The sequence below is a fragment of the Orcinus orca genome, chromosome 7 (assembly GCF_937001465.1).
Source record: "Orcinus orca chromosome 7, mOrcOrc1.1, whole genome shotgun sequence".
In the NCBI taxonomy this organism is placed as follows: Eukaryota; Metazoa; Chordata; class Mammalia; order Artiodactyla; family Delphinidae; genus Orcinus; species Orcinus orca.
The window spans coordinates 33,757,853-33,779,205 of NC_064565.1; the positions used below are offsets into that span (position 1 = coordinate 33,757,853).

General features: G+C 34.4%; 1 protein-coding gene and 1 long non-coding RNA gene across 3 annotated transcripts in view; both read left to right on the top strand.

Moving 5' to 3' along the window:
• The window catches only part of KYNU (kynureninase), a 90,167-nt gene extending 77,052 nt beyond the window's left edge, over positions 1-13,115 (top strand). For both annotated transcript variants that reach the window (XM_004285432.3, XM_033416036.2), the window contains 4 exons: positions 3,006-3,058; positions 4,939-5,024; positions 10,585-10,815; positions 12,127-13,115. In XM_004285432.3, coding sequence (XP_004285480.1) covers positions 3,006-3,058; positions 4,939-5,024; positions 10,585-10,815; positions 12,127-12,273 — 517 coding nt within the window. In that variant the 3' untranslated portion in view covers positions 12,274-13,115. The remainder of the gene's footprint in view (positions 1-3,005; positions 3,059-4,938; positions 5,025-10,584; positions 10,816-12,126) is intronic.
• The window catches only part of LOC125964940 (uncharacterized), a 253,154-nt gene extending 232,173 nt beyond the window's left edge, over positions 1-20,981 (top strand). Inside the window, exon 2 of the long non-coding RNA XR_007478267.1 lies at positions 18,526-20,981. This is a non-coding gene — a long non-coding RNA (uncharacterized LOC125964940). The remainder of the gene's footprint in view (positions 1-18,525) is intronic.
• The last annotated feature ends 372 nt before the right edge of the window (positions 20,982-21,353 follow it).

Genomic DNA, 21,353 nt, shown 5'->3' on the forward strand with positions numbered 1-21,353 from the left:
AGCCGCTCTGCAGCATGTGGGATCTTCCCGGACCGGGGCACGAACCCGTGTCCCCTGCATCGGCAGGCGGACTCTCAACCACTGTGCCACCAGGGAAGCCCTATCTCTAGATATTTTTATACTACAAAGATTAACCTCTTGTGACATAAGTTGCAAATATCACTTGATAGAACTTTCTCTTATGACTCATTGGTCTATGGAGATGATTCTATAACTTTCTCTTCAGCTTTATTAATATGATGAATGGTATATTAATTGATTTGTTAACACAGTTCCACATTGTTTTCATTTTGAATTTTTATAATATAGTAATATTTTGTCATAGCTGTTATGTCATAGCTGTTATGTCGTAGCTGTTATGTCAATGTCATAGCTGTTATTTTTTAGGGATTTTTTAATATTATTTGTTTTTCCATATGGCATTAGAATCAGCTTGCAAGTACCAAATGAAAATAAAATCTGTTTGTATATTTTACTGGGGTTATATAAATTTATACATCAATTTGAGGAGAACTGACTTTTTCTTTTTTAATAAATTTCTTTATTTGTTTATTTTTGGCTGTGTTGGGTCTTCTTTGCTGCGCACAAGGCTTTCTCTAGTTGGGGGGCGATGGGGGGCTACTCTCTTGCGGTGCGTGGGCTTCTCATTGCAGTGGCTTATCTTGTTGTGGAGCACGGGTTCTAGGCACACAGGCTTCAGTGGTTGTGGCTCACAGGCTCAATAGTTGTAGCACATGGGCTTAGTTGCTCCGCAGCACGTGGGATCTTCCTGGACCAGGGCTCAAACCCATGTCCCTTGCATTGGCAGGCAGATTCTTAATGAATGCACCACCAGGGAAGTCCTATTGTTTTTCCTGATGTTGAAAATTATTCAAGTCTTTTTGCTCTTGTTGTTCAGATTCAGAAGTATTTAAACTTTTTTATGTAGGTCTGGAATATTTCTTATTATTATATCAGCTTGTTGAAATTGTAAACTTCAGATATTTAGTTCTCATATTAATTTTGTACCAGATTACCAGACTAAATTATCTTTTTGTTCATACCAGCTACAAAATTGTATAATTTGAAAGTAGTGACAATTTACTACCTCTTTTTTCAATTATTATAACTGTAAAATCTTAGTACTAATGAAAGTAACTTTGGTGTTTCTCCATTTCGTCTAAGTTTGACTTGGATGTGAATAAAGAAAAAATTAAAAATTTTAACATTTTGGCCATAATTACATATAAATGCATGCAATATATTTTATCCTAAAATTGGAAACATAGTTTAAATATTGTTATCTCCATTTTATTCTTTTTGAATATACATTCTTTCAAATATGATTTTTATAATGGCTATATAATATTCCATCATATAAAAGTTGTATAATTTATTTTATTGTTTCTCTGTTACAAGATATTGGGGTTGCTGTGACACTGTAAATAGTACTGTGTTCACTGTCCTAGCACACACATCTTAGCATACTACAAATAGTGTAATCCGAACAGTCCTTTGGATAAACTGGAACAAGTAAAAGTACTGGGACAGAAAACTATACAATATTTAATTTATATTTTCAAACTGTACTCCATAAAGGCTTTATTACTTATATATTCATTATTAGACAAAGAGCTTATTTCCTTTTTACTAAATCCTTGATACAAATAGACATATAAATTTTAAATGACTTTGCCAATTTGATATGTGAAGCATGGTCTGATCTTCTTGTTTTTTCATATTTTTAATTATTACTGAGATTGAGGGTTTTTTTTCCCCCCAGAATTCATGGGGCATATGCATTTCTCCTTTTATAAATGCCTTGTCCATTCTTCGTGGCTGTGTGGTTTTGGGGGCACTGCCCTTTCTCTGATGAAAAAACTCTTGGTGAAAACTCTTTTAAATGTGGCAAACATCTTCCTTCTCCCCATCATTGGTTTTTCTTTTGGTTTTTCATTTGTTTTTTCTTTGTAATACAGAATTTGAAATGTGTCTGAATATATAGATATGTTCCTTTATATTTTCTTTGGTTTTCATAGTTAGAAAATTTACTCTTAAGAATCATATAAATATAGGAACATATGTTCTTCATCTCTGCATTTTTTGGAATGTTACAATTATCACTTATTAAATTGTTGTATGATCTGAGGACTGTTTTTTATATTTTCTGCCATGTTCCATTTGTCTCCCTGATGCTTCTTTTAATAGTATTGTGCTCATTCATTTAACGAATTTCGTAATATGCTGTATAATAAAGAGCATATTCACCTTTATACTCTTCTATTTCAAAATTTATTATTTTCACTCATATATTCTATATAAACTTAACAACATTTTGCCAAATCCAAAAACAACATACTTGGAATTTTTAATTTTGGCAGTATTAAAACTAGCAATTTATTTAGGAAGAATTGATTATCAGGAATATTGTATTTCTCTTTCTCAAATTTTATATTTTTCTTTAGATATTTTGTATTTTTTTTATCTAATAAGCATACACACATACATATGATTTTTCCTATATATACTGTATTTTATATCTGGCTAATTAACATTCTTATTAAAATCTGAAAGTAACAATTTCTTTAGAAAATTATTTAAAATTTTTCAAAAATTATATAGGTTATTTTTATGCCATTTCTCCTTAGCTTACTGCAAGAAAAATACATTATTGTATTAATCACTTTTTTTTGGAGCTTTCTTTTCACCTTTGTTTTAAAATCTAAAAAAGACAATATTTTTGCTCATTTTATTTAATTTTAAATAAGAACAAGGTCATTAAGTACAGGTCTCCAGATGACTTAACTTTGCAAAGGTAATACAACTAATAAGAATAAATTGATTTTATACTCAATCTCAAGAAGGTTATAAATATTAATTCCCTTATGATATCATATAGTATTTATATGCTTAAGTATCTGATGACTCGTATCACAAATGATTTTAAAATGCAGGCCCTAGAGTCCTATATTAATTGTGACTATTTTTATAGACCAAAATATCAAATGTTATTATTTATGTTTCAGGTTAGTGGGATGGTTTGGCCATGAATTAAGCACCAGATTTAAGATGGATAACAGTAAGTGTATTCAATTTTACTTCACAAGTCACTTTGTCTTAACTTTATTTCAATTTGCGTCTGTCTTTGTATGATATGTAATATACATGCCTCATGGAGAGTGCACTTTGAAAATGCCACTGAGAATTCTTAAAATAAGAAATGACATTTCTTCAGTGTAAGACTAAGTGTTCATAGATTTTAGCATGATTTTGAGCCTATCCTTTTGTAGGGAAATAAGAAGAAGTGAAATCTAAAGTACTCAGATCTCATCAATATGGAGTACCTAAAACATCAGGCAGGGAAAACAGGAAGGAATTGTTGGCTTGGAGTCAGACCCAGAGAGACTTAGGTATCAAACCCACTTTGCTGCTTAATAGTTTTGTGATGTTGCACATAATTATCATTTTGGATTTTTGGGGTTTTCTCCTCACATATCTAATGTGAATAATAATAACTATTTCAGGGTTTCGTTTGAGGGCAGGACACATTCTAAGCTATAAACCAAGTAGCATACTATTTAATAAATGTTCATTTTTATCCCTCTATTTTCCCAAATATTCCTTCTTTTGTGGCTTTCACCACATACCAAATAGTAACCCCAATGGGTAGAAATGAAAGTACACCATGAACAGGGAGTTATCAAATTGCACTATTTCTTTTTCCTGACTGACTTTATTCTTCCATCACATGGGATACAGAGAACTTCCTAAATGTGAGAATTAAACTTAAATTTGATCCTTCAGACTGCTTCCAACCCTGAGATAGGATTTTAAATATATTCACATTTGTACCAACCAAGATGCAAAGAATAAAGATGGGCTCTTCAGTCATATCAGGAAAGCTGTGTTTTATCTTGGCTGCTGAAATAATGAACTGTTATTATGCCAGTTATTTAAATTGTTTGTAGTGGGTTTTCTTATCTGTAAATGAGGGAGCTGGATTAGATCAGGGGTGGACAAAAGTTTTCTGTGAAGGGTCAAATTGGAGATATGCTAAGTTTTTGGGGCTATGCTGTTTCTGTGGTAAATACATAACTCTGCCATTGTGGTGCTAAAGCAGCCACAAAAATACATAAATGAATGAATGTGGCTACGTTCCAATAAAACCTTATTTACATAAACAAGTGGTGGGCCAGATTTGACCCACAGGATATAGTTTGACTAGCCTTAATTAGATGCATCTCTAAAGACCCAGAAAATTCTCTCACTCTTAGTCAGTATTAGTTTTTAACTTTATCTCTAACTAGCAGTTTTAACTCTTGGATTTAACTTGCAACTATTCAATCTAATTAATTATAATTAGGATAATGTCTGATATTAATTTACCTTTTTAATATATCATACTTAGGCAGATCATTTTTTTTAAAGTCTTTTTTTTCCTTCTTTCCCAAGAGAAGTTACTTGACCTAGTAATCCTAATGTTAAAAGTCACCTTCCTAGGTCATTTCATTTATATTTCTGCCTTTGGGTGACATTACAATTACAAATCATTCGAATATTGATATCTTCCCCTTGTTGACCTGGTTTCATAATAGAAAGGCAAAGCATGGAGCAGAACAAGGAATGCTGGCTGGGGATGAGAGGGCAGAGGATGGGGTGCCGAAAATCTTGGGGTGCCGAAAATCTTCTAGATGACATGATGTTTGTCTTGTGTCTAAGGGCTCTAATTTTTGGTAGGCTGCTATGAAGGTGGGGGCAGAGGAGATGGAAGTTGTAGGTGAAGGAGAAATATGCCGGTATTTTAGGTCCATGGCGTTTCTCTTAAATATCTCAGAAATCTCAGGAAGAAAAGTTTTTAAGTCTTATATTTTTCCTCTCTACTTTACTGTCATAAAAAAATCCATAAAGGATACCTTTTTAGGCACATTCTATAAAAATGACACGATATTAATTTTTCAGAACTGCAGTTAATCCCTGGGGTCAATGGATTCCGAATTTCAAATCCTCCCATTCTATTGGTCTGTTCCTTACATGCTAGTTTAGAGGTAAGTGATCTATGCTTCAGCCTTCCCACATCTTTACCTTTCTCTTTACCTGAGACATGTTGTTTATCTGCTAATCAGCTAGATTAATATGCAATGTGCATAAACAATGGAGGAAGGGCAGGGTTCTCCATTAGGACAGTGACTGTGTGCTAATGTCACTTTTTATTTATATATTCAGCCCCCAACCCAAGGCTTGGCACACTTAATAAATGTTCAATGAAACTTACATGGGGTGACATATTTTTAGTTCCACTTAGAATTTGTGTGAACCTGAACAAGTTATTTAATCTTCTACTGGTCTCTCTCTATACAAAACAAACATGCAATATTTAAGTCTTGATTAATTCACTCATTCAAACACTTACTTATTAAGAAATTATTGTGTGCTGGACGATGTTGTGATTACTGGGGACTCTGTTTCTTCTAGTTCTGTGAGTCAATGAACTGACAAACTGCCATGTGACAAAACTATAGGAAGACTTCAGGGGGTTGGGGAGAGTATGAATACTCAGAGTAAACCAAAGATGAGTAAGGTTGTCCCATGAGGTAGGGCGGATTTTCTTTTTCCTCACTGGGGTTTCTATAACATTATATCCATGTTTAATTTCTACTATTATTGGCTCAATATTTTTCTTTAAGTCCATTCATGCTTCTACTTAAAATTAGTCTCACCCTAAATAATAGGGTACTTACCTATATCTATTCATTTTTACGCACATAAAATGCATATATATGTCTCCTAACTAATTATTTGGATATTGGATATTCATTAATTTCGGATTAAGACTAAATTTATCTAAGTAAATATATATTGTTAATAATTATATCTATATAATAATAGTATTAATACATATATTAAGGCAATATATTTTATATACATACATTTAAGTAAAATATATTTTAAGTAAATATACATATGTTTCCAATAGAGATTTTAAATATATAGATATTCAAATAAAATTTTGATTTTCTGTTTTTTTTTAAATTGAAAGCCTCCTAAAATCATCTAGGTTTAGGAAATTCTACTGTGGCGTATTCTGGCATGAGTGACCGGATAAAGACTTCCAAAATCTCTTCCAAACTTAAAATTCTAGAATTATGTGAACATTCACAGCAGCTTCTCATTTTGGCCACTGGACAGCAGCGTCAAGTTCCGCTGTTTTTATACAGCTTCACCACTAGATAGTAGTAATCAACTCATTTCATTTCATCCCAATTTAAAGAGCACATACTCGGTATGACCACTAGATGGAGCTTGTGCTGTTTTCACTTTTGGGCAGGTTTTTTTTTTTTTTTTTTTTTAAGTTGAAATAGACCCAGTAACAAGATTTCACAGGCAGTGATACATATTTTAAAAAATCTTTTTAAGGGGGGTGATGAAATCTACTCGGCAAATCAAATAATGATATTTGATTTGCTTTCAAAATATCCAACCTGAGGAACACTTCCGTTAAACATTTTTATTTTATTTTATTCTATTTTATTTTATTTTTTTGGCTGCATTGGGTGTTTGCTGCTGCGAACCGACTTTTCTCTAGTTGCGGCGAGCCAGGGCTACTCTTTGATGCAGCACGCGGGCTTCTCATTGCGGTGGCTTCCCTGGTTGCGGAGCACAGGCCCTAGGCATGCAGGCTTCAGTAGTCGCAGCATGCGGGCTCAGTTGTTGCAGTGCATGGGTTCAGTAGTTGTGGCGCAAGGGCTCAGTAGCTGTGGCTTGTGGGCTCTAGAGCGCAGGCTCAGTAGTTGTGGCACATAGGCTTAGCTGCTCTGCAGCATGTGGGATCTTCCCGGACCAGGGATCGAACCCGTTTCCCTTGCATTGGCGGGTGGATTCTTAACCACTGAGCACCAGGGATGTCCCCCATTAAACATTTTAAAAGAAGATAACGTTTTGCTTATTTTGAAAGTTTATATCAGGGAGAAGATGAATTATAGTAAGAAAAAACAAGGCACCAAGGAATACCTTAGGAAAAACTAGTACTTAAAGTTTCCTCTGATTTTATCTTTGCAAATGACTTCCTGGCCATATCTAGAAAATGTCTTTTAGACACTATCACTTTGGTATTCTCTGCAGTGGACTGACTGTTCTTCAGTATTCACCTCTTCTGCCACAGGAAGTCTTATTCCTATTTTCCCTACCAATAGTTTTCTTCCACACTGTATTATAGTCACCTAGACATGGTTTCTATTCTCAGCTGGAATCTGAAGACTGATTTATCTTCTCCTTTAATATCTAAACTTAAACCTGAGAAAAAGACTCTAAATGCCACAGAAGAGGTATGTACACTGCTCTGGAGCTTCTTATCACTTAAGTGTTTCTCTGCATCCTCTTGGAGATATCTTATTAAATCATTCACTGTCGAGGCTATGTTCTAACCAAAATTATCTTTAAGTAATCAAACCTTGTGTTAAAGAAGGTGTTTTCGAAATTCTTGCTTCCTATTATAAATTACAAAATTCTGAAATTACAAAATAATACGTTTCATTGTTTCCCATTCTCTACTTAACTGTTAAAACACTGTACCTTCTAGATGTTTCTGAGTTTGCCATGTGTCAGTGAATTAACCTATTCAGTAATTACCTAATTTATTTAAAAGTTACACATATAGGAGACACGTAGCTGAAGTTTGAGTAAATGAAAGAAATAAATACATGAATCAAGCTACCTTTCTTTGTTATCTCTACTTCCCTTTCAAAAAATATTCTTACACAGTCAAATGCCAACCGAAGAAGAGATTCTATACTTAAGAATCAATGTACATGGATATGATTTCGGATTTGCAATACACAGAATTTTTAAAAAAGATTAATTATGGCTTTGTTCACAATTAATGTGTATTTGATTGATTGATGGATACCATGAAAAATAGCACCTTATAATTAGTTTCAAACTGTTTCTTCATAGTGCTGCCTATTTAATCTTTTGTACAATAATTTAAAAAATATTGTGGATCAAGAGAAAGAGCAATAAGGTGGGAAGCAGGAGGCAAATACTCTATCCCTCACTGGGACACTAAGTGTGACCTTCAACAAGTGACAACTACTCTTGAATTCATTTGCCTCAATTTTTTAATGAAGATGTTTGGACCAGATTTGGACTTCGGAGGTCACCTCAACCTTCTAATTACTAACTTGAAATTAAACAATACTTATATTGTATTTTGAAGGGTCATATAGACAATTTTAGACTTTTTCAGTACATAAATATATAATTAAATAGCTTAAATATATAAAATTAGAGCATTCAATTAAAATACAGGGCAAGTCAGAAGAAATGTACTCTGTCTTTCCTCAGAGTTATTAGGGAGCCAATTTTAAGAATTGAAAACATCATGCTATACTTATTTTTCCTATTTAAACATAACTAACTTTTCTAGCTTTGCATTTATTTTAGTTAGCAAGAAAACTCACCCAAATAGTGGAAACTCTGCCAAGAATTCTGTTATAAGCTGAATATTTTCAAACTACACTTTTCATTTTTCCTAATTTTAAAAAAAAATTATTCCACAGTACTGAAAGCATGAAAATAATGAGAAGCAAAAAAAAAAAAAAAAGGGACATTTATTCTACTTCACTGTTAACTCCTATTACCCCTCTTGATATTTTTATCTGAGGCCTCAGTAGAGACTTTTACACTCTGAGAAGAATTTACGACCGCCTCAGAATGCAGCTTCTCTTGTTGTGGTTGTAATGTGGAAATTAGTTTTACATTTAAAAGTTATTTTATTATTAACAAAGAGTCATGATATGTTAAAATTGACACATTTGTCATGAAAAAAAATTGGTTGCTTGTTATCAAATCTGCAAAAGCAAAAAACTTCATTAAAAAAAAAACCCTATAAACTTAATATTCCCCAAAGTCTTACTAACCTATGAATACAAATGAAATACCATTAAAAGTACTACTTTACACATTGTCCCCATCTGCATCTTATGGGTCCCAAAGCAGATCCAGAAAGTGTACTAGAATTATTTAAATAATTAAAATATCCTCAAATTATTATTAATCTCCAAAGAGAAGCTTGTAAAGATTCCTGTCACATTTTTTTTTTTTTTTAATTCCAAACCTGACAGCCAAACCACTGGTGGGCTACACCTTACCTGTCCCTGCTCCTGCCCTCTGTACAAATGTTGATTCTTGGATCAGGCTCTCTTGATCCAAAACTTGGAGGTGTTCCCTTGAGTCTTTATTGTGCCAAATCTATGGACATTTTTTTTACACAGGAAATGAAGAGATGCCTCTTACCAAAGTCCATGTAACTGGCCTAAAGTAGCATTTTTTTGCACTGAATATGTCAGATGCCTTTTGACATGAACCTCAAAGACCTCACCTTCTATTTGCAGCTGAACTCTTCCCAGGCTGCAGACACAGTCCATGAGGTCTGGTTGGGAAGAGAGGCAGATAGGTTTCTATCCTCTGATTTTCCTCTTTTCCTTCAAGACATTACCTTACGTACAACTCCCATCCTCTCCTTCAGCCACATCCATAGCTTCCATGCAATAGGTCAAGAAAATCTATGCCTGAATGGTTGAGTTCTAGTAGAATGCCTGCCCACACATGCCATGTGTATATAGAGAAAAAACTATTTTCATAGACTTCATAAAGTATAGATATCACCAAATGACCCTATGTTTGCTCAGTGGCATAACATGATACAGAATAGGGACATTAAGTGGCTTGCCAGTGCATCATTCTCTGTTTGCAGTTATTTCAGTTCTTATATGTAGAATATATTTTTAAACTCTACTTGACCTTAAGAGATAAGCTAGAAAAGCATGTCTGTTCTGACCCCTAATGTTCCAATACCAGTTATTTTGTGCCCTTTTGTCACTCATCTTAATATAAGACACCTCACGCAGCAACTGGCAGTATTTTCACACCAGTGTTAGAGTTTAGCAGGGGAGAAAATGATGAAAGAAGAAAAAAAGAAAGACCAAATGCTTCAGTAATAATACATGCATTATCTAACATTATTTGCTTTTCTGACCAAACTTAGCATCACTATTTAACTACTTGTTTTTTTGCTGTTAAACTGAAGGAGATTTAGGAATTGGTAAAACGAATATAAATAATATTGGTAACATTGCCTTCCACATAAGCATTTAGCTCTTACTGCACCGTTTTGTGGATTAAACAAACTTTATACGGGAATAGAAAAAAATCTTGATTATGATTGTATAAAATGTTTGGAGGAAAATTTTTGACATTTGTAACAGTTAAATGCATTTATTAAGGTATGTTTTACTTGTACTAATTATATGAAGCTAATTTAAAATAACTCTGAAGGAACATTATGTTCACTTATATTTTTCTGCTTTTGCAAGTATTGTTTAAATGACATTTGTACAGTTTTTCTGTCATGGACACTTTGTGTTTAATTTTTAATGGCAAAGCACTTAAAAGAGGACATGTTTTCACAAAAAGATTATCTAAAATGGATGTTTTATTGGAAAGGTCAAAAGTGGGCATTTCCCTTGTTTTATGTGTGATTTACAGTTAAATTTTGCTTCTTTATAAATCAACAAGAAACCGTGAACCTGATTGTTTCTCATTCTGCAGATCTTTAGGCAAGCAACTATGAAAGCACTGAGGAGAAAATCTATTTTGCTAACTGGTTATCTGGAATACATGATCAAGCATCACTTCAGCCAGGATAAAGCAGAAACCAAGAAAACAGTTGTGAACATAATTACTCCATCCCGTATAGAGGATCGCGGCTGCCAGCTAACCCTAACATTTTCTATTCCAATTAAATATATTTTCCAAGAACTAGAAAAAAGAGGAGTGGTTGTACGTATATCTCTTGCTTTGCTACCAGGTTTTTCTCTATGGGTTGCATGTTGAGGACAAAATTTGGATTTTTTTGTTTATTCATTTTTCCATGTTATTTCACATCAGTCAGTGAGGATAAGTTAAATGCCAACTAAGTATTCAGCACTGTGCTAACTGAAGGGCACAGAGATCTGTCATTTCTGATAAAAGGGAAGAAACCACAAATTTTGGTTGCAGGAAAGAGTTTTATGTAATTTATCCATTATTTTCATTATAGTTTGGGCAGAAAAAAATTTAGTGAAAACCCTAATATATTATATATTTATTGAATAAGTGGAATTAAAGAACATACAATATAGTAGAGGGAGAAAAAGGAAATCAGTCTTACTTAGTTGTTTGATTGAACTAAATTATTTTCAACGTTTTCACTTCAGTCAAGAAAGATATGTAGACACATCTTAAGAGTGTTAATGTTGTATGGATTTTTTTTTTTAACTGTTGGGCCTAAGTAGCCCTCTTAGTCTCTTGAAGAGAACTAATAAGTATTTAATGAGTAATTTCAGGAAAAATGGTGATAACATATCTATTTCCAGATTTAGAAACTGCTGCACTCAGTCTTCCAAACCTTTAGGAGAGGTATCCCCAGAGTCTGAAGACACAAATCAGAATATCAGCATTTCAAATCACACTCTACCATTTACAAGCCATGTGCTCCTGGGAAAGTTAGTAAACAACTATTGACTTCAGATCCTTCATCTGTATTTTTGCTGCAAAAATACTTACCTCAAAAGTTGTTATGGAATAAAATGTGCCAGCACACATAAACCATTTATTATATTGTCTAGCCCATAGGGCGTGTTTCTTAAAGATAGTCATAGTGATCTTCAGACTAAGCTGAATTATCTGAGCCCAATTCATGAGATTAGGGATTACTGAATTTAATGGAAATATAACTAAAACTATCCAGATCTCAGTGAGGTTCTCAATCATTGAAATGTGTGCAAGGGTTCCAGTCTCTCCAGGGTCTCTCCACAGATAAACTGTATACTCGATCCATTGGTTGCTTAAAAAGGATCATTGCTGACTGGACTTCAGGAAAGTACTTAGGATATTCATGTACCAACCCATTAATATTTTAATTATTTTTAAGAGGGGAGTTTCAAATAACATAGAAACACTATGCTTTACTTAAAGTGAAAAAAATTGCTTATATATTAAGTTTTAGGGAAATCAGTATGAATGTTTTATGTAAGTTTCTCTTGAATGTGGATTTCCATTATATGAATGATGCCAACATTATTGTGGTTTTACTTTTTGTTTCCTCTACAGTGTGACAAACGGGATCCAAATGGGATTCGAGTGGCTCCAGTTCCTCTCTACAATTCTTTCCATGATGTTTATAAATTTATCAATCTGCTCATTTCTGCACTTGACTCTGCAGAAACAAAAATAGCCGAGTTTTCCATAGCAACTTAAGCAAATAATATGGAAAGCCTGTGGTTATTTTATTACTATTATTCAAGTTTTAATTATTTCAAAACTGATTACACATAACTGGCAATGAATTGTATACTTTACAGAAAAACAAGACAATTTTTTAAGGGCCTGTGGCCTTGAGATATCTGCATGGCTGTCCAATTTCTTGGTGTTTGGTGGATCAAAGTCTTTACTGGTGCAAGTATTATGTACACAGTCTTGATTAGCTGTCATATTTCATTGTTAATGAAATGTGTTTTGTTGGTTTAATTTATAATTTGACTGACAACTTCACAATGTACATGGAAATTTTTGTGTCAATTTTAGAAATATTACTTTAATTTTAATTTACCAAAGAGTTTCTTATAGGCACTGTAGTTGAACAGTCTGATATATGTATGCTTTTTACAATGTTCCATCTAACTCCAATCTGAGGAACAGAAAATGCATTTTTTAGGGCAGTGGCTTTCAAATATTTTGGTCACAATCCACACTAAGGAATACATTTAATATCAGAGTTTAATTTGTGTACAAGCCTTATTTCATTGATTCTAATACACAATTTTTTTAATCGTATGTTAACATCTGGTAAAGAAGAAATGTCTTTCAGTTTTCATTCCACAGCTTCTTACAATTGCCATTGGCCATTCTTTCATGTTATCTTCCCTGACATTACCATGATTTTCATAGTGAGTAGATATCATCCTAGATCTGGTTTTAAAAATGGTATATATAGCAACAACAAAAGTTGCATAAATTATTTGCTTGTGCTTTCATATTTATTATTTTATCTCATTACAACTAATGGTGGTTGAAGCTCATTAAATTGATTTCTTTACTCACTCTAGGGTCCTAATCCATTTTTCAAGGATGTCCCCTTATTTAATGTTATCATAATCTCTTGGTTTTGTTTAATGGGAATTTCTCCTGATAAAAGACTTCAGATGCTACTATGTTTCTAAAATAATGAAATAAATCACTCTAAGATACTTGTGATTGAGGATTAAGGTTAGGAAATAAGTGCTTCATCACTCAACCTCTATCCCAAATCTATGGACCTTTGTTAATCACTATGAAAACACAACAGTTACATTCAGCCCTGTAAGATTCCCCTAGTTCTCAGCTGTTGATGCCATAACCACTATTCATGAATTGGCAAAATACTCTACATTTGTATACATAAGCAGCAAGAAAGAGTGACTATGACGGTATTAGCTTAGCCAACCACTTTGAGTGGTAGAGTTAAATAAAAAGTTGCAGAGCTCTGACACCAACACCAGCAACTACTGATATTTATTGAGTACTTCCCATGTACCATGTATTGTGCTATTCTATTTACATGTTATCTCACTTAATTGAGTGGTTGCATAATAGCTTTAGAAAACTTTCCCACCTCCACTTTTGGCAAAACTCATCTTTCATAGATGGAAAAATTCTCAAAACCTTAAAATCTGACCATACATGACTTCATCTAGAAGAAATTGTTTTTGAACATCACAGTGGTAAACAAAAAAGACATAATTTCAGCTCTCAGGGAACAGGTAGCTTAGTGGGGAAACAGAGAGTAAACCTATAAACATCCAAGTAAATATATAATTACAAACTGTAAGTTCTTCTATTAAAGATAAACGGTGATACTATGAGAGAAAAATCTTAAGGGTATTAACTAGATAGTTGAGTAAGGAAAGGTATATGAAGGTGCCTATCAGTTAAAGTTCTAAAATATTTGATGTTAATCACATTAAAATTACATCAAATTATGTAAATAAACCATTCAAAGCATCATCAGCACTCTGTCCTCATCACCCAGGTGAAGAAAGAGCATTAAAAACTCGCTTTCTCACAGACTCTGGGAGGGCTCATGCCAAGGAGTACTTGCCAGAACTTCTGCTGCCAGTGTCCTTGTCCCACCGTGAGCCAAGCCACCCCCCGCCTCTACAGGAGACCTCCAACACTAGCAGATTCACAGAAAGGTAGACAGGATGAAAAGGCAGAGGGCTATGTACCAGATGAAGGAACAAGATAAAACGCCAGAAAAACAACTAAATGAAGTGGAGATAGGCAACCTTCCAGAAAAAGAATTCAGAATAAGGATAGTGAAGATGACCCAGGACCTCAGAAAAAGAATAGAGGCAAAGATCGAGAAAATGCAAGAAATGTTTAACAAAGACCTAGAAGAATTAAAGAAGAAACAAACAGAGATGAACAATACAATAACTGAAATGAAAACTACACTAGAAGGAATCAATAGCAGAATAACTGAGGCAGAAGAACGGATAAGTGACCTTGAAGACAGAATGGTGGAATTCACTGCTGCGGAACACAATAAAGAAAAAAGGATGAAAAGAAATGAAGACAGCCTAAGAGACCGCTGGGTCAACATTAAATGCAACAACATTCACATCATAGGGGTCCCAGAAGAAGAGAGAGAGAAAGGACCTGAGAAAATATTTGAAGAGATTATAGTCAAAAACTTCCCTAACATGGGAAAGGAAATAGCCACACAGGTCCAGGAAGGGCAGAGTCCCATACAGGATAAATCCAAAGAGAAACACGCCGAGACACATAGTAAATCAAACTGGCAAAAATTAAAGACAAAGAAAAATTATTGAAAGCAGCAAGGGAAAAATGACAAATAACATACAAGGGAACTCCGATAAGGTTAACAGCTGACTTCTCAGCAGAAACTCTACAAGCCAGAAGGGAGAGGCATGATATACTGAGAGTGATGAAAGGGAAGAACCTACAACCAAGATTACTCTACCCAGCAAGGATCTCATTCAGAATCAATGGAGAAATCAAAACCTTTACAGACAAGCAAAAGCTAAGAGAATTCAGCACCACCAAACCAGCTCTACAACAAACGCTAAAGGAACTTCTCTAAGTGGGAAACACAAGAGAAGAAAAGGACCTACAAAAACAAACCCAAAACAATTAAGAAAATGGTAATAGGAACATACTTATCGATAATCACCTTAAATGTGAATGGATTAAATGCTCCTACTAAATAACACAGGCTCCTTGAATGGATACAAAAAAAAGACACATATATATGCTGTCTACAAGAGACCCACTTCAGACCTAGGGACACATACACACTGAAAGTGAGGGGATGGAAAAAGATATTCCATGCAAATGGAAATCAAAAGAAAGCTGGAGTAGCAATACTCATATCAGATAAAATAGATTTTAAAATAAAGAATGTTACAAGAGACAAGGAAGGACACTACATAATGATCAAGGGATCAATCCAAGAAGAAGATATAACAATTATAAATATATATGCACCCAACATAGGAGCACCTCAATACGTAAGGCAACTGCTAACAGCTATAAAAGAGGAAATCAACAGTAACACAATAATAGTAGGGGATTTTAACACCTCACTTACACCAATGGACAGATCATCCAGACAGAAAATTAATAAGGAAACACAAGCTTTAAATGACACAATAGACCCAATAGATTTAATTGATATTTATAGGACATTCCATCCAAAAACAGCAGATTACACTTTCTTCTCAAGTGCGCATGGAACGTTCTCCAGGATAGATCACATCTTGGGTCACAAACCAAGCCACAGTAAATTTAAGAAAATTGAAATCATATCAAGCATCTTTTCTGACCACAACACTGTGAGATTAGAAATGAATTACAGGGAAAAAAAACATATAAAACACAAACACATGGAGGTTAAATAACACGTTACTAAATAACCAAGAGATCACTGAAGAAATCAAAGAGGAAATCAAAAAATACCTAGAGACAAATGACAATGAAAACACGATGATCCAAAACCTATGGGATGTAGCAAAGGCAGTTCTAAGAGGGAAGTTTATAGCTATATAAGCCTACCTCAAGAAACAACTCAAACAATCTAAGCTTACACCTAACAGAACTAGAGAAAGAAGAACAAACAAAACCCAAAGTTAGCAGAAGGAAAGAAATCATAAAAATCAGAGCAGAAATAAATGAAATAGAAACAAACAAAACAATAGCAAAGATCAATAAAACTAAAAGGTGGTTCTTTGAGAAGATAAACAAAATTGGTAAACCATTAGCCAGATTCATCAAGAAAAAGAAGGAGAGGACTCAAGTCAGTAAAATTAGAAATGAAAAAGGAGAAGTTACAACAGACACCGCAGAAATACAAAGCATTCTAAGAGACTACTACAAGCAACTCTATGCCAATAAAATGGACAACCTGAAAGAAATGGACAAATTCTTAGAAAGGTATAACCTTCCAAGACTGAACCAGGAAGAAACAGAAAATATGAACAGACCAATCACAAGTAATGAAATTGAAACTGTGATTAAAAATCTTCCAACAAATAAAAGTCCAGGACCAGATGGCTTCAAAGGTGAATTCTATCAAACATTTAGAGAAAAGCTAACACCCATCCTTCTCAAACTCTTCCAGAACATTTCAGAGGAAGGAACACTCCCAAACTCATTCTATGAGGCCACCATCACCATGCTAACAAAACCAGACAAAGATACTACAAAGAAAGAAAATTACAGACCAATATCACTAATGAATATAGATGCAAAAATCCTAAACAAAATACTAGCAAACAGAATCCAACAACATATGAAAAGGACCATACACCATGATCAAGTGGGATTTATCCCAGGGATGCAAGGATTCTTCAATATACGTAAATCAGTCAATGTGATAAACCATATTAACAAATTGAAGAATAAAAACCATATGATCATCTCAATACATGCAGAAAAAGCTTTTGACAAAATTCAACACCCATTTATGATAAAAATTCTCCAGAAAGGGGGCATAGAGGGAAACTACCTCAACATAATAAAGGCCATATATGACACACCCACAGCAAACATCATTCTCAATGGTGAAAAACTGAAAGCATTTCCTCTAAGATCAGGAACAAGACAAGGATGTCCACACTCACCACTGTTATTCAACATAGTTTTGGAAATCCTAGCCATGGCAATCAGAGAAGAAAAAGAAATAAAAGGAATACAAATTGGAAAAGAAGAAGTAAAACTGTCACTGTTTGCAGATGACATGATACTATATATAGAGAATCCTAAAGATGCCACCAGAAAACTACTAGAGTTAATTAATGAATTTGGTAAAGTTGCAGGATACAAAATTAATGCACAGAAATCTCTTGCATTCCTACACACTAATGATGAAATATCTGAAAGAGAAATAAAGGAAACACTCCCATTTACCATTGTAACAAAAAGAATCAAATACCTAGGAATAAATCTACCTAGGGAGACAAAAGACCTGTATGCAGAAAACTATAAAACACTGATGAAAGAAAATAAAGATGAAACCAACAGATGGAGAGATATACCATGTTCTTGGATTGGAAGAATCAATACTGTGAAAATGACTATACTACCCAAAGCAATCTACAGATTCAATGCAATCCCTATCAAATTATCAATGGCATTTTTTATGGAACTAGAACAAAATATCTTAAAATTTGTATGGAGACCCAAAAGACCCTGAATAGCCAAAGCAGTCTTGAGGGAAAAAAACGGAGTGGGAGGAATCAGACTCCCTGACTGCAGACTATACTACAAAGCTACAGTAATCAAGACAATATGGTACTGGCACAAAAACAGAAACATAGAGCAATGGAACAAGATAGAAAGCCCCAAGATAAAACCACACACCTATGGTTAACTAATCTATGACAAAGGAGGCAAGGATATACAATGGAGAAAAGACAGTCTCTTCAATAAGTGGTGCTGGGAAAACTGGACAGCTACATGTAAAAGAATGAAATTAGAACACTCCCTAACACCATACAGAAAATAAACTCAAAATGGATTAGAGACCTAAATATAAGATCAGACACTATAAAACTCTTAGAGGAAAACATAGGAAAAACACTTTGACATAAATCACAGCAAGATCATTTTTGATCTACCTCCTAGAGTAATGGAAATAAAAACAAAAAAATGGGACCTAATGAAACTTAAAACCTTTTGCACAGAAAAGGAAACCATAAAAAAGACCAAAAGACAACCCTCAGAATGGGAGAAAATATTTGCAAATGAATCAACAGACAAAGGATTCATCTCCAAAATTTATAAACAGCTCATGCAACTCAATATTAAAAAGACAAACAACCCAGTTCAAAAATGGGCAGAAGACCTAAATAGACATTTCTCCAAAGAAGACATACAGATGGCCAAGAAGCACATGAAAAGCTGCTCAACATCACTAATTATTAGAGAAATGAAAATCAAAAGTACAATGAGGTATCACCTCACACCAGTTAGAATGGCATCATCAGAATATCTACAAACAACAAATGCTGTAGAGGGTGTGGAGAAAAGGGAACCCTCTTGCACTGTTGGTGGGAATGTAAATTGATACAGCCACTATGGAGAACAGTGTGGAGGTTCCTTAATAAACTAAAAATAGAATTACTATATGATCCAGCAATCCCACTACTGGGCATACACCCAGAGAAAACCATAATTCAAAAAGACACATGTACCCCAATTTTCATTGCAGCACTATTTACAATAGCCAGGTAATGGAAACAACCTAAATGCCCATCGCCAGATGAATGGACACAGAAGATGTGGTACATATATACAATGGAATATTACTCAGCCATAAAAAGGAACGAAATTGGGTCATTTGCAGAGACGTGGATGGATCTAGAGACTGTCATACAGAGAGAAGCAAGTCAGAAAGAGAAAAACAGATATCGTATATTAACGCATATATGTGGAACCTAGAAAAATGGTACAGATGCACCGGTTTGCAGGGCAGAAATTGAGACACAGATGTAGAGAAGAAACATCTGGACACCAAGGGGGGAAGCGGCAGGGGGGTGGTGGTGGTGGTGTGATGAATTGGGCGATTGGGATTGACATGTATACACTTATGTGTATAAAATTGATGACTAATAAGGACCTGCTGTATAAAAAAATAAGTAAAATAAAAATTAAAAAAAAAAAAAGAAACTTGCTTTCTCCTACTTGCACCCCCTCCTCCCCCAAACCCAGAGATAATCATCGAACTAAATTTTGTGTTAATCATTCCCTTACTTTCTTTAAAATTTTATAACTATGCATGTACCCATAAAAATATATTAGCTAAATTTGCCTGTGTGTGAACTTTATATAAATGTAATCATACTGTATATATTCTTCTACTTCTTTTGCTCAGCATCCTGCTTTTTGAGATTCATTCATGTGTTACACATAGCTTTCCATTCACTTTCATTGCTGCTCAGTATTCTATTGTATAATTAGAATTATAATTCATTCTACTACTGATGAAGATGTGAGTTTTTCCAAATATTTGTAATATTGCAACAATGCTGCTATTAACATTCTTAGTGCACACGTTCAAAAGTTTGTCCAGGACCTATAATTGTGGAAGTGCTTGGTCATAGGCCACACACATGGTCGACTTCACTATGTACTGTCAAACTTTTCTAAAGTGGTTGTACCAGCTTCCACGCCAAACCAGTAGGACATGAGGGTTCCCTTGCTCCTTATCCTTGCCAGTAGTATACATATAAAAATAGAAAAGGTGGGGCTTCCCTGGTGGCGCAGTGGTTGAGAGTCCGCCTGCCGATGCAGGGGACACGGGTTCGTGCCCCGGTCCGGGAGTATCCCACATGCCGCGGAGCGGCTGGGCCCGTGAGCCATGGCCGCTGAGCCTGCGCGTCTGGAGCCTGTGCTCCGCAACGGGAGAGGCCACAGCAGTGAGAGGGCCCGCGTACCACAAAAAAAAAAAATAGCCAAGGTGATTATTAAAATAACAGAGAATAAATGTTTAACTTCCACACAAGAAGAAAGGGAAAAAAGAATGAAGACACACACAACACACACACACACACACACACACACACACACACAAACACATAAGTTTATGCTTCGGACACCATCCTTAATTTGTGGATTAAGCCAAAACTAGATTTTTACTTGAATTTTATACTTGATCAGCCTCTTTTCCTTTCTATCCTCTCCTTCACAGGCTTTTTGTATAATTCCTTCAGTAAAACATTTATCCAAATTCCTGTCTCAAGTTCCTAGGGAACCAAATCTAAGACACCATTTCCTTACTAGTCTTAATAATCATAAGTATTTTATATTCTATATCTAATATATAATGAATTTACAGTTCTGTTTCTGTTGCTTTTCACATATAATGCTAGTTTCCTTGTATATATTGTAATTCTTAACTTTAAAGTGCTCGTTCTTTGAGAACTGGGTTAAAGTGTGTTATTTGAAAGGTATTCACATTTGCTTCTACCAGTTGCCGAGGATCACTTCCGAGTTGTTTTCAGGTTTTTCAAATCACATGAACAGCATGTAACTAGATATATTAATCCATGTGAGGACCAATTAATAGTTACAAATCTTCACAAGTTATTAATTTTTCTTGCTGATCCTTTATATAGCCTTTGGTTGTCACCATTATGCCAGGCTCTCCTATCAGCTTACTTACCTTGGCCAATCCTAGGCTTGTCTCATGTCCTATTTAGTTATCAACATTGAAGCTCAGTGACTCTGGGATTCAGCAGAAACTCTGAGGATGAAAGCCATGCCTTGATCCTAAGTTTACTTTGATCTTTTCTTACTTCCCAGTTTCCTGCTTTTATTTCATTTTGGGGTTCTGAGAATTTCTCACTTCTGTGCCATCTCATTTTAAAAGGCTTTTTTGTTGTCGTTTTTCTTTTTTTTTTTTTTTTCTTTCTGGTATCTAATCCCCTACAACATGCTAAACTGTCAAGAAATGGATTATGACTGAAAACAAAACAAAACAAAACAAAATATATATATATATATATATATATACTTCCTGTTTTCTTAAGTAGAATGTGTGAAAAATGAATTGCACTTTCTCAATAACTCATGCACATCTATATAAATATCAATTCTTTTATAGCGATGCCCTTGGGTGCTATTGTAATACATAGGTCTGTTTGTGTAACATGAAATTATTATACAAAGCTTACTGGAGAAAAAGCTGGATGTGAAGTCAATAACTTATTTTCAAATTAAAGAAATAAACTTTTTCTACAGCTATTTTCTGCGCAATAACTTTCTACTTATTCTTGAGT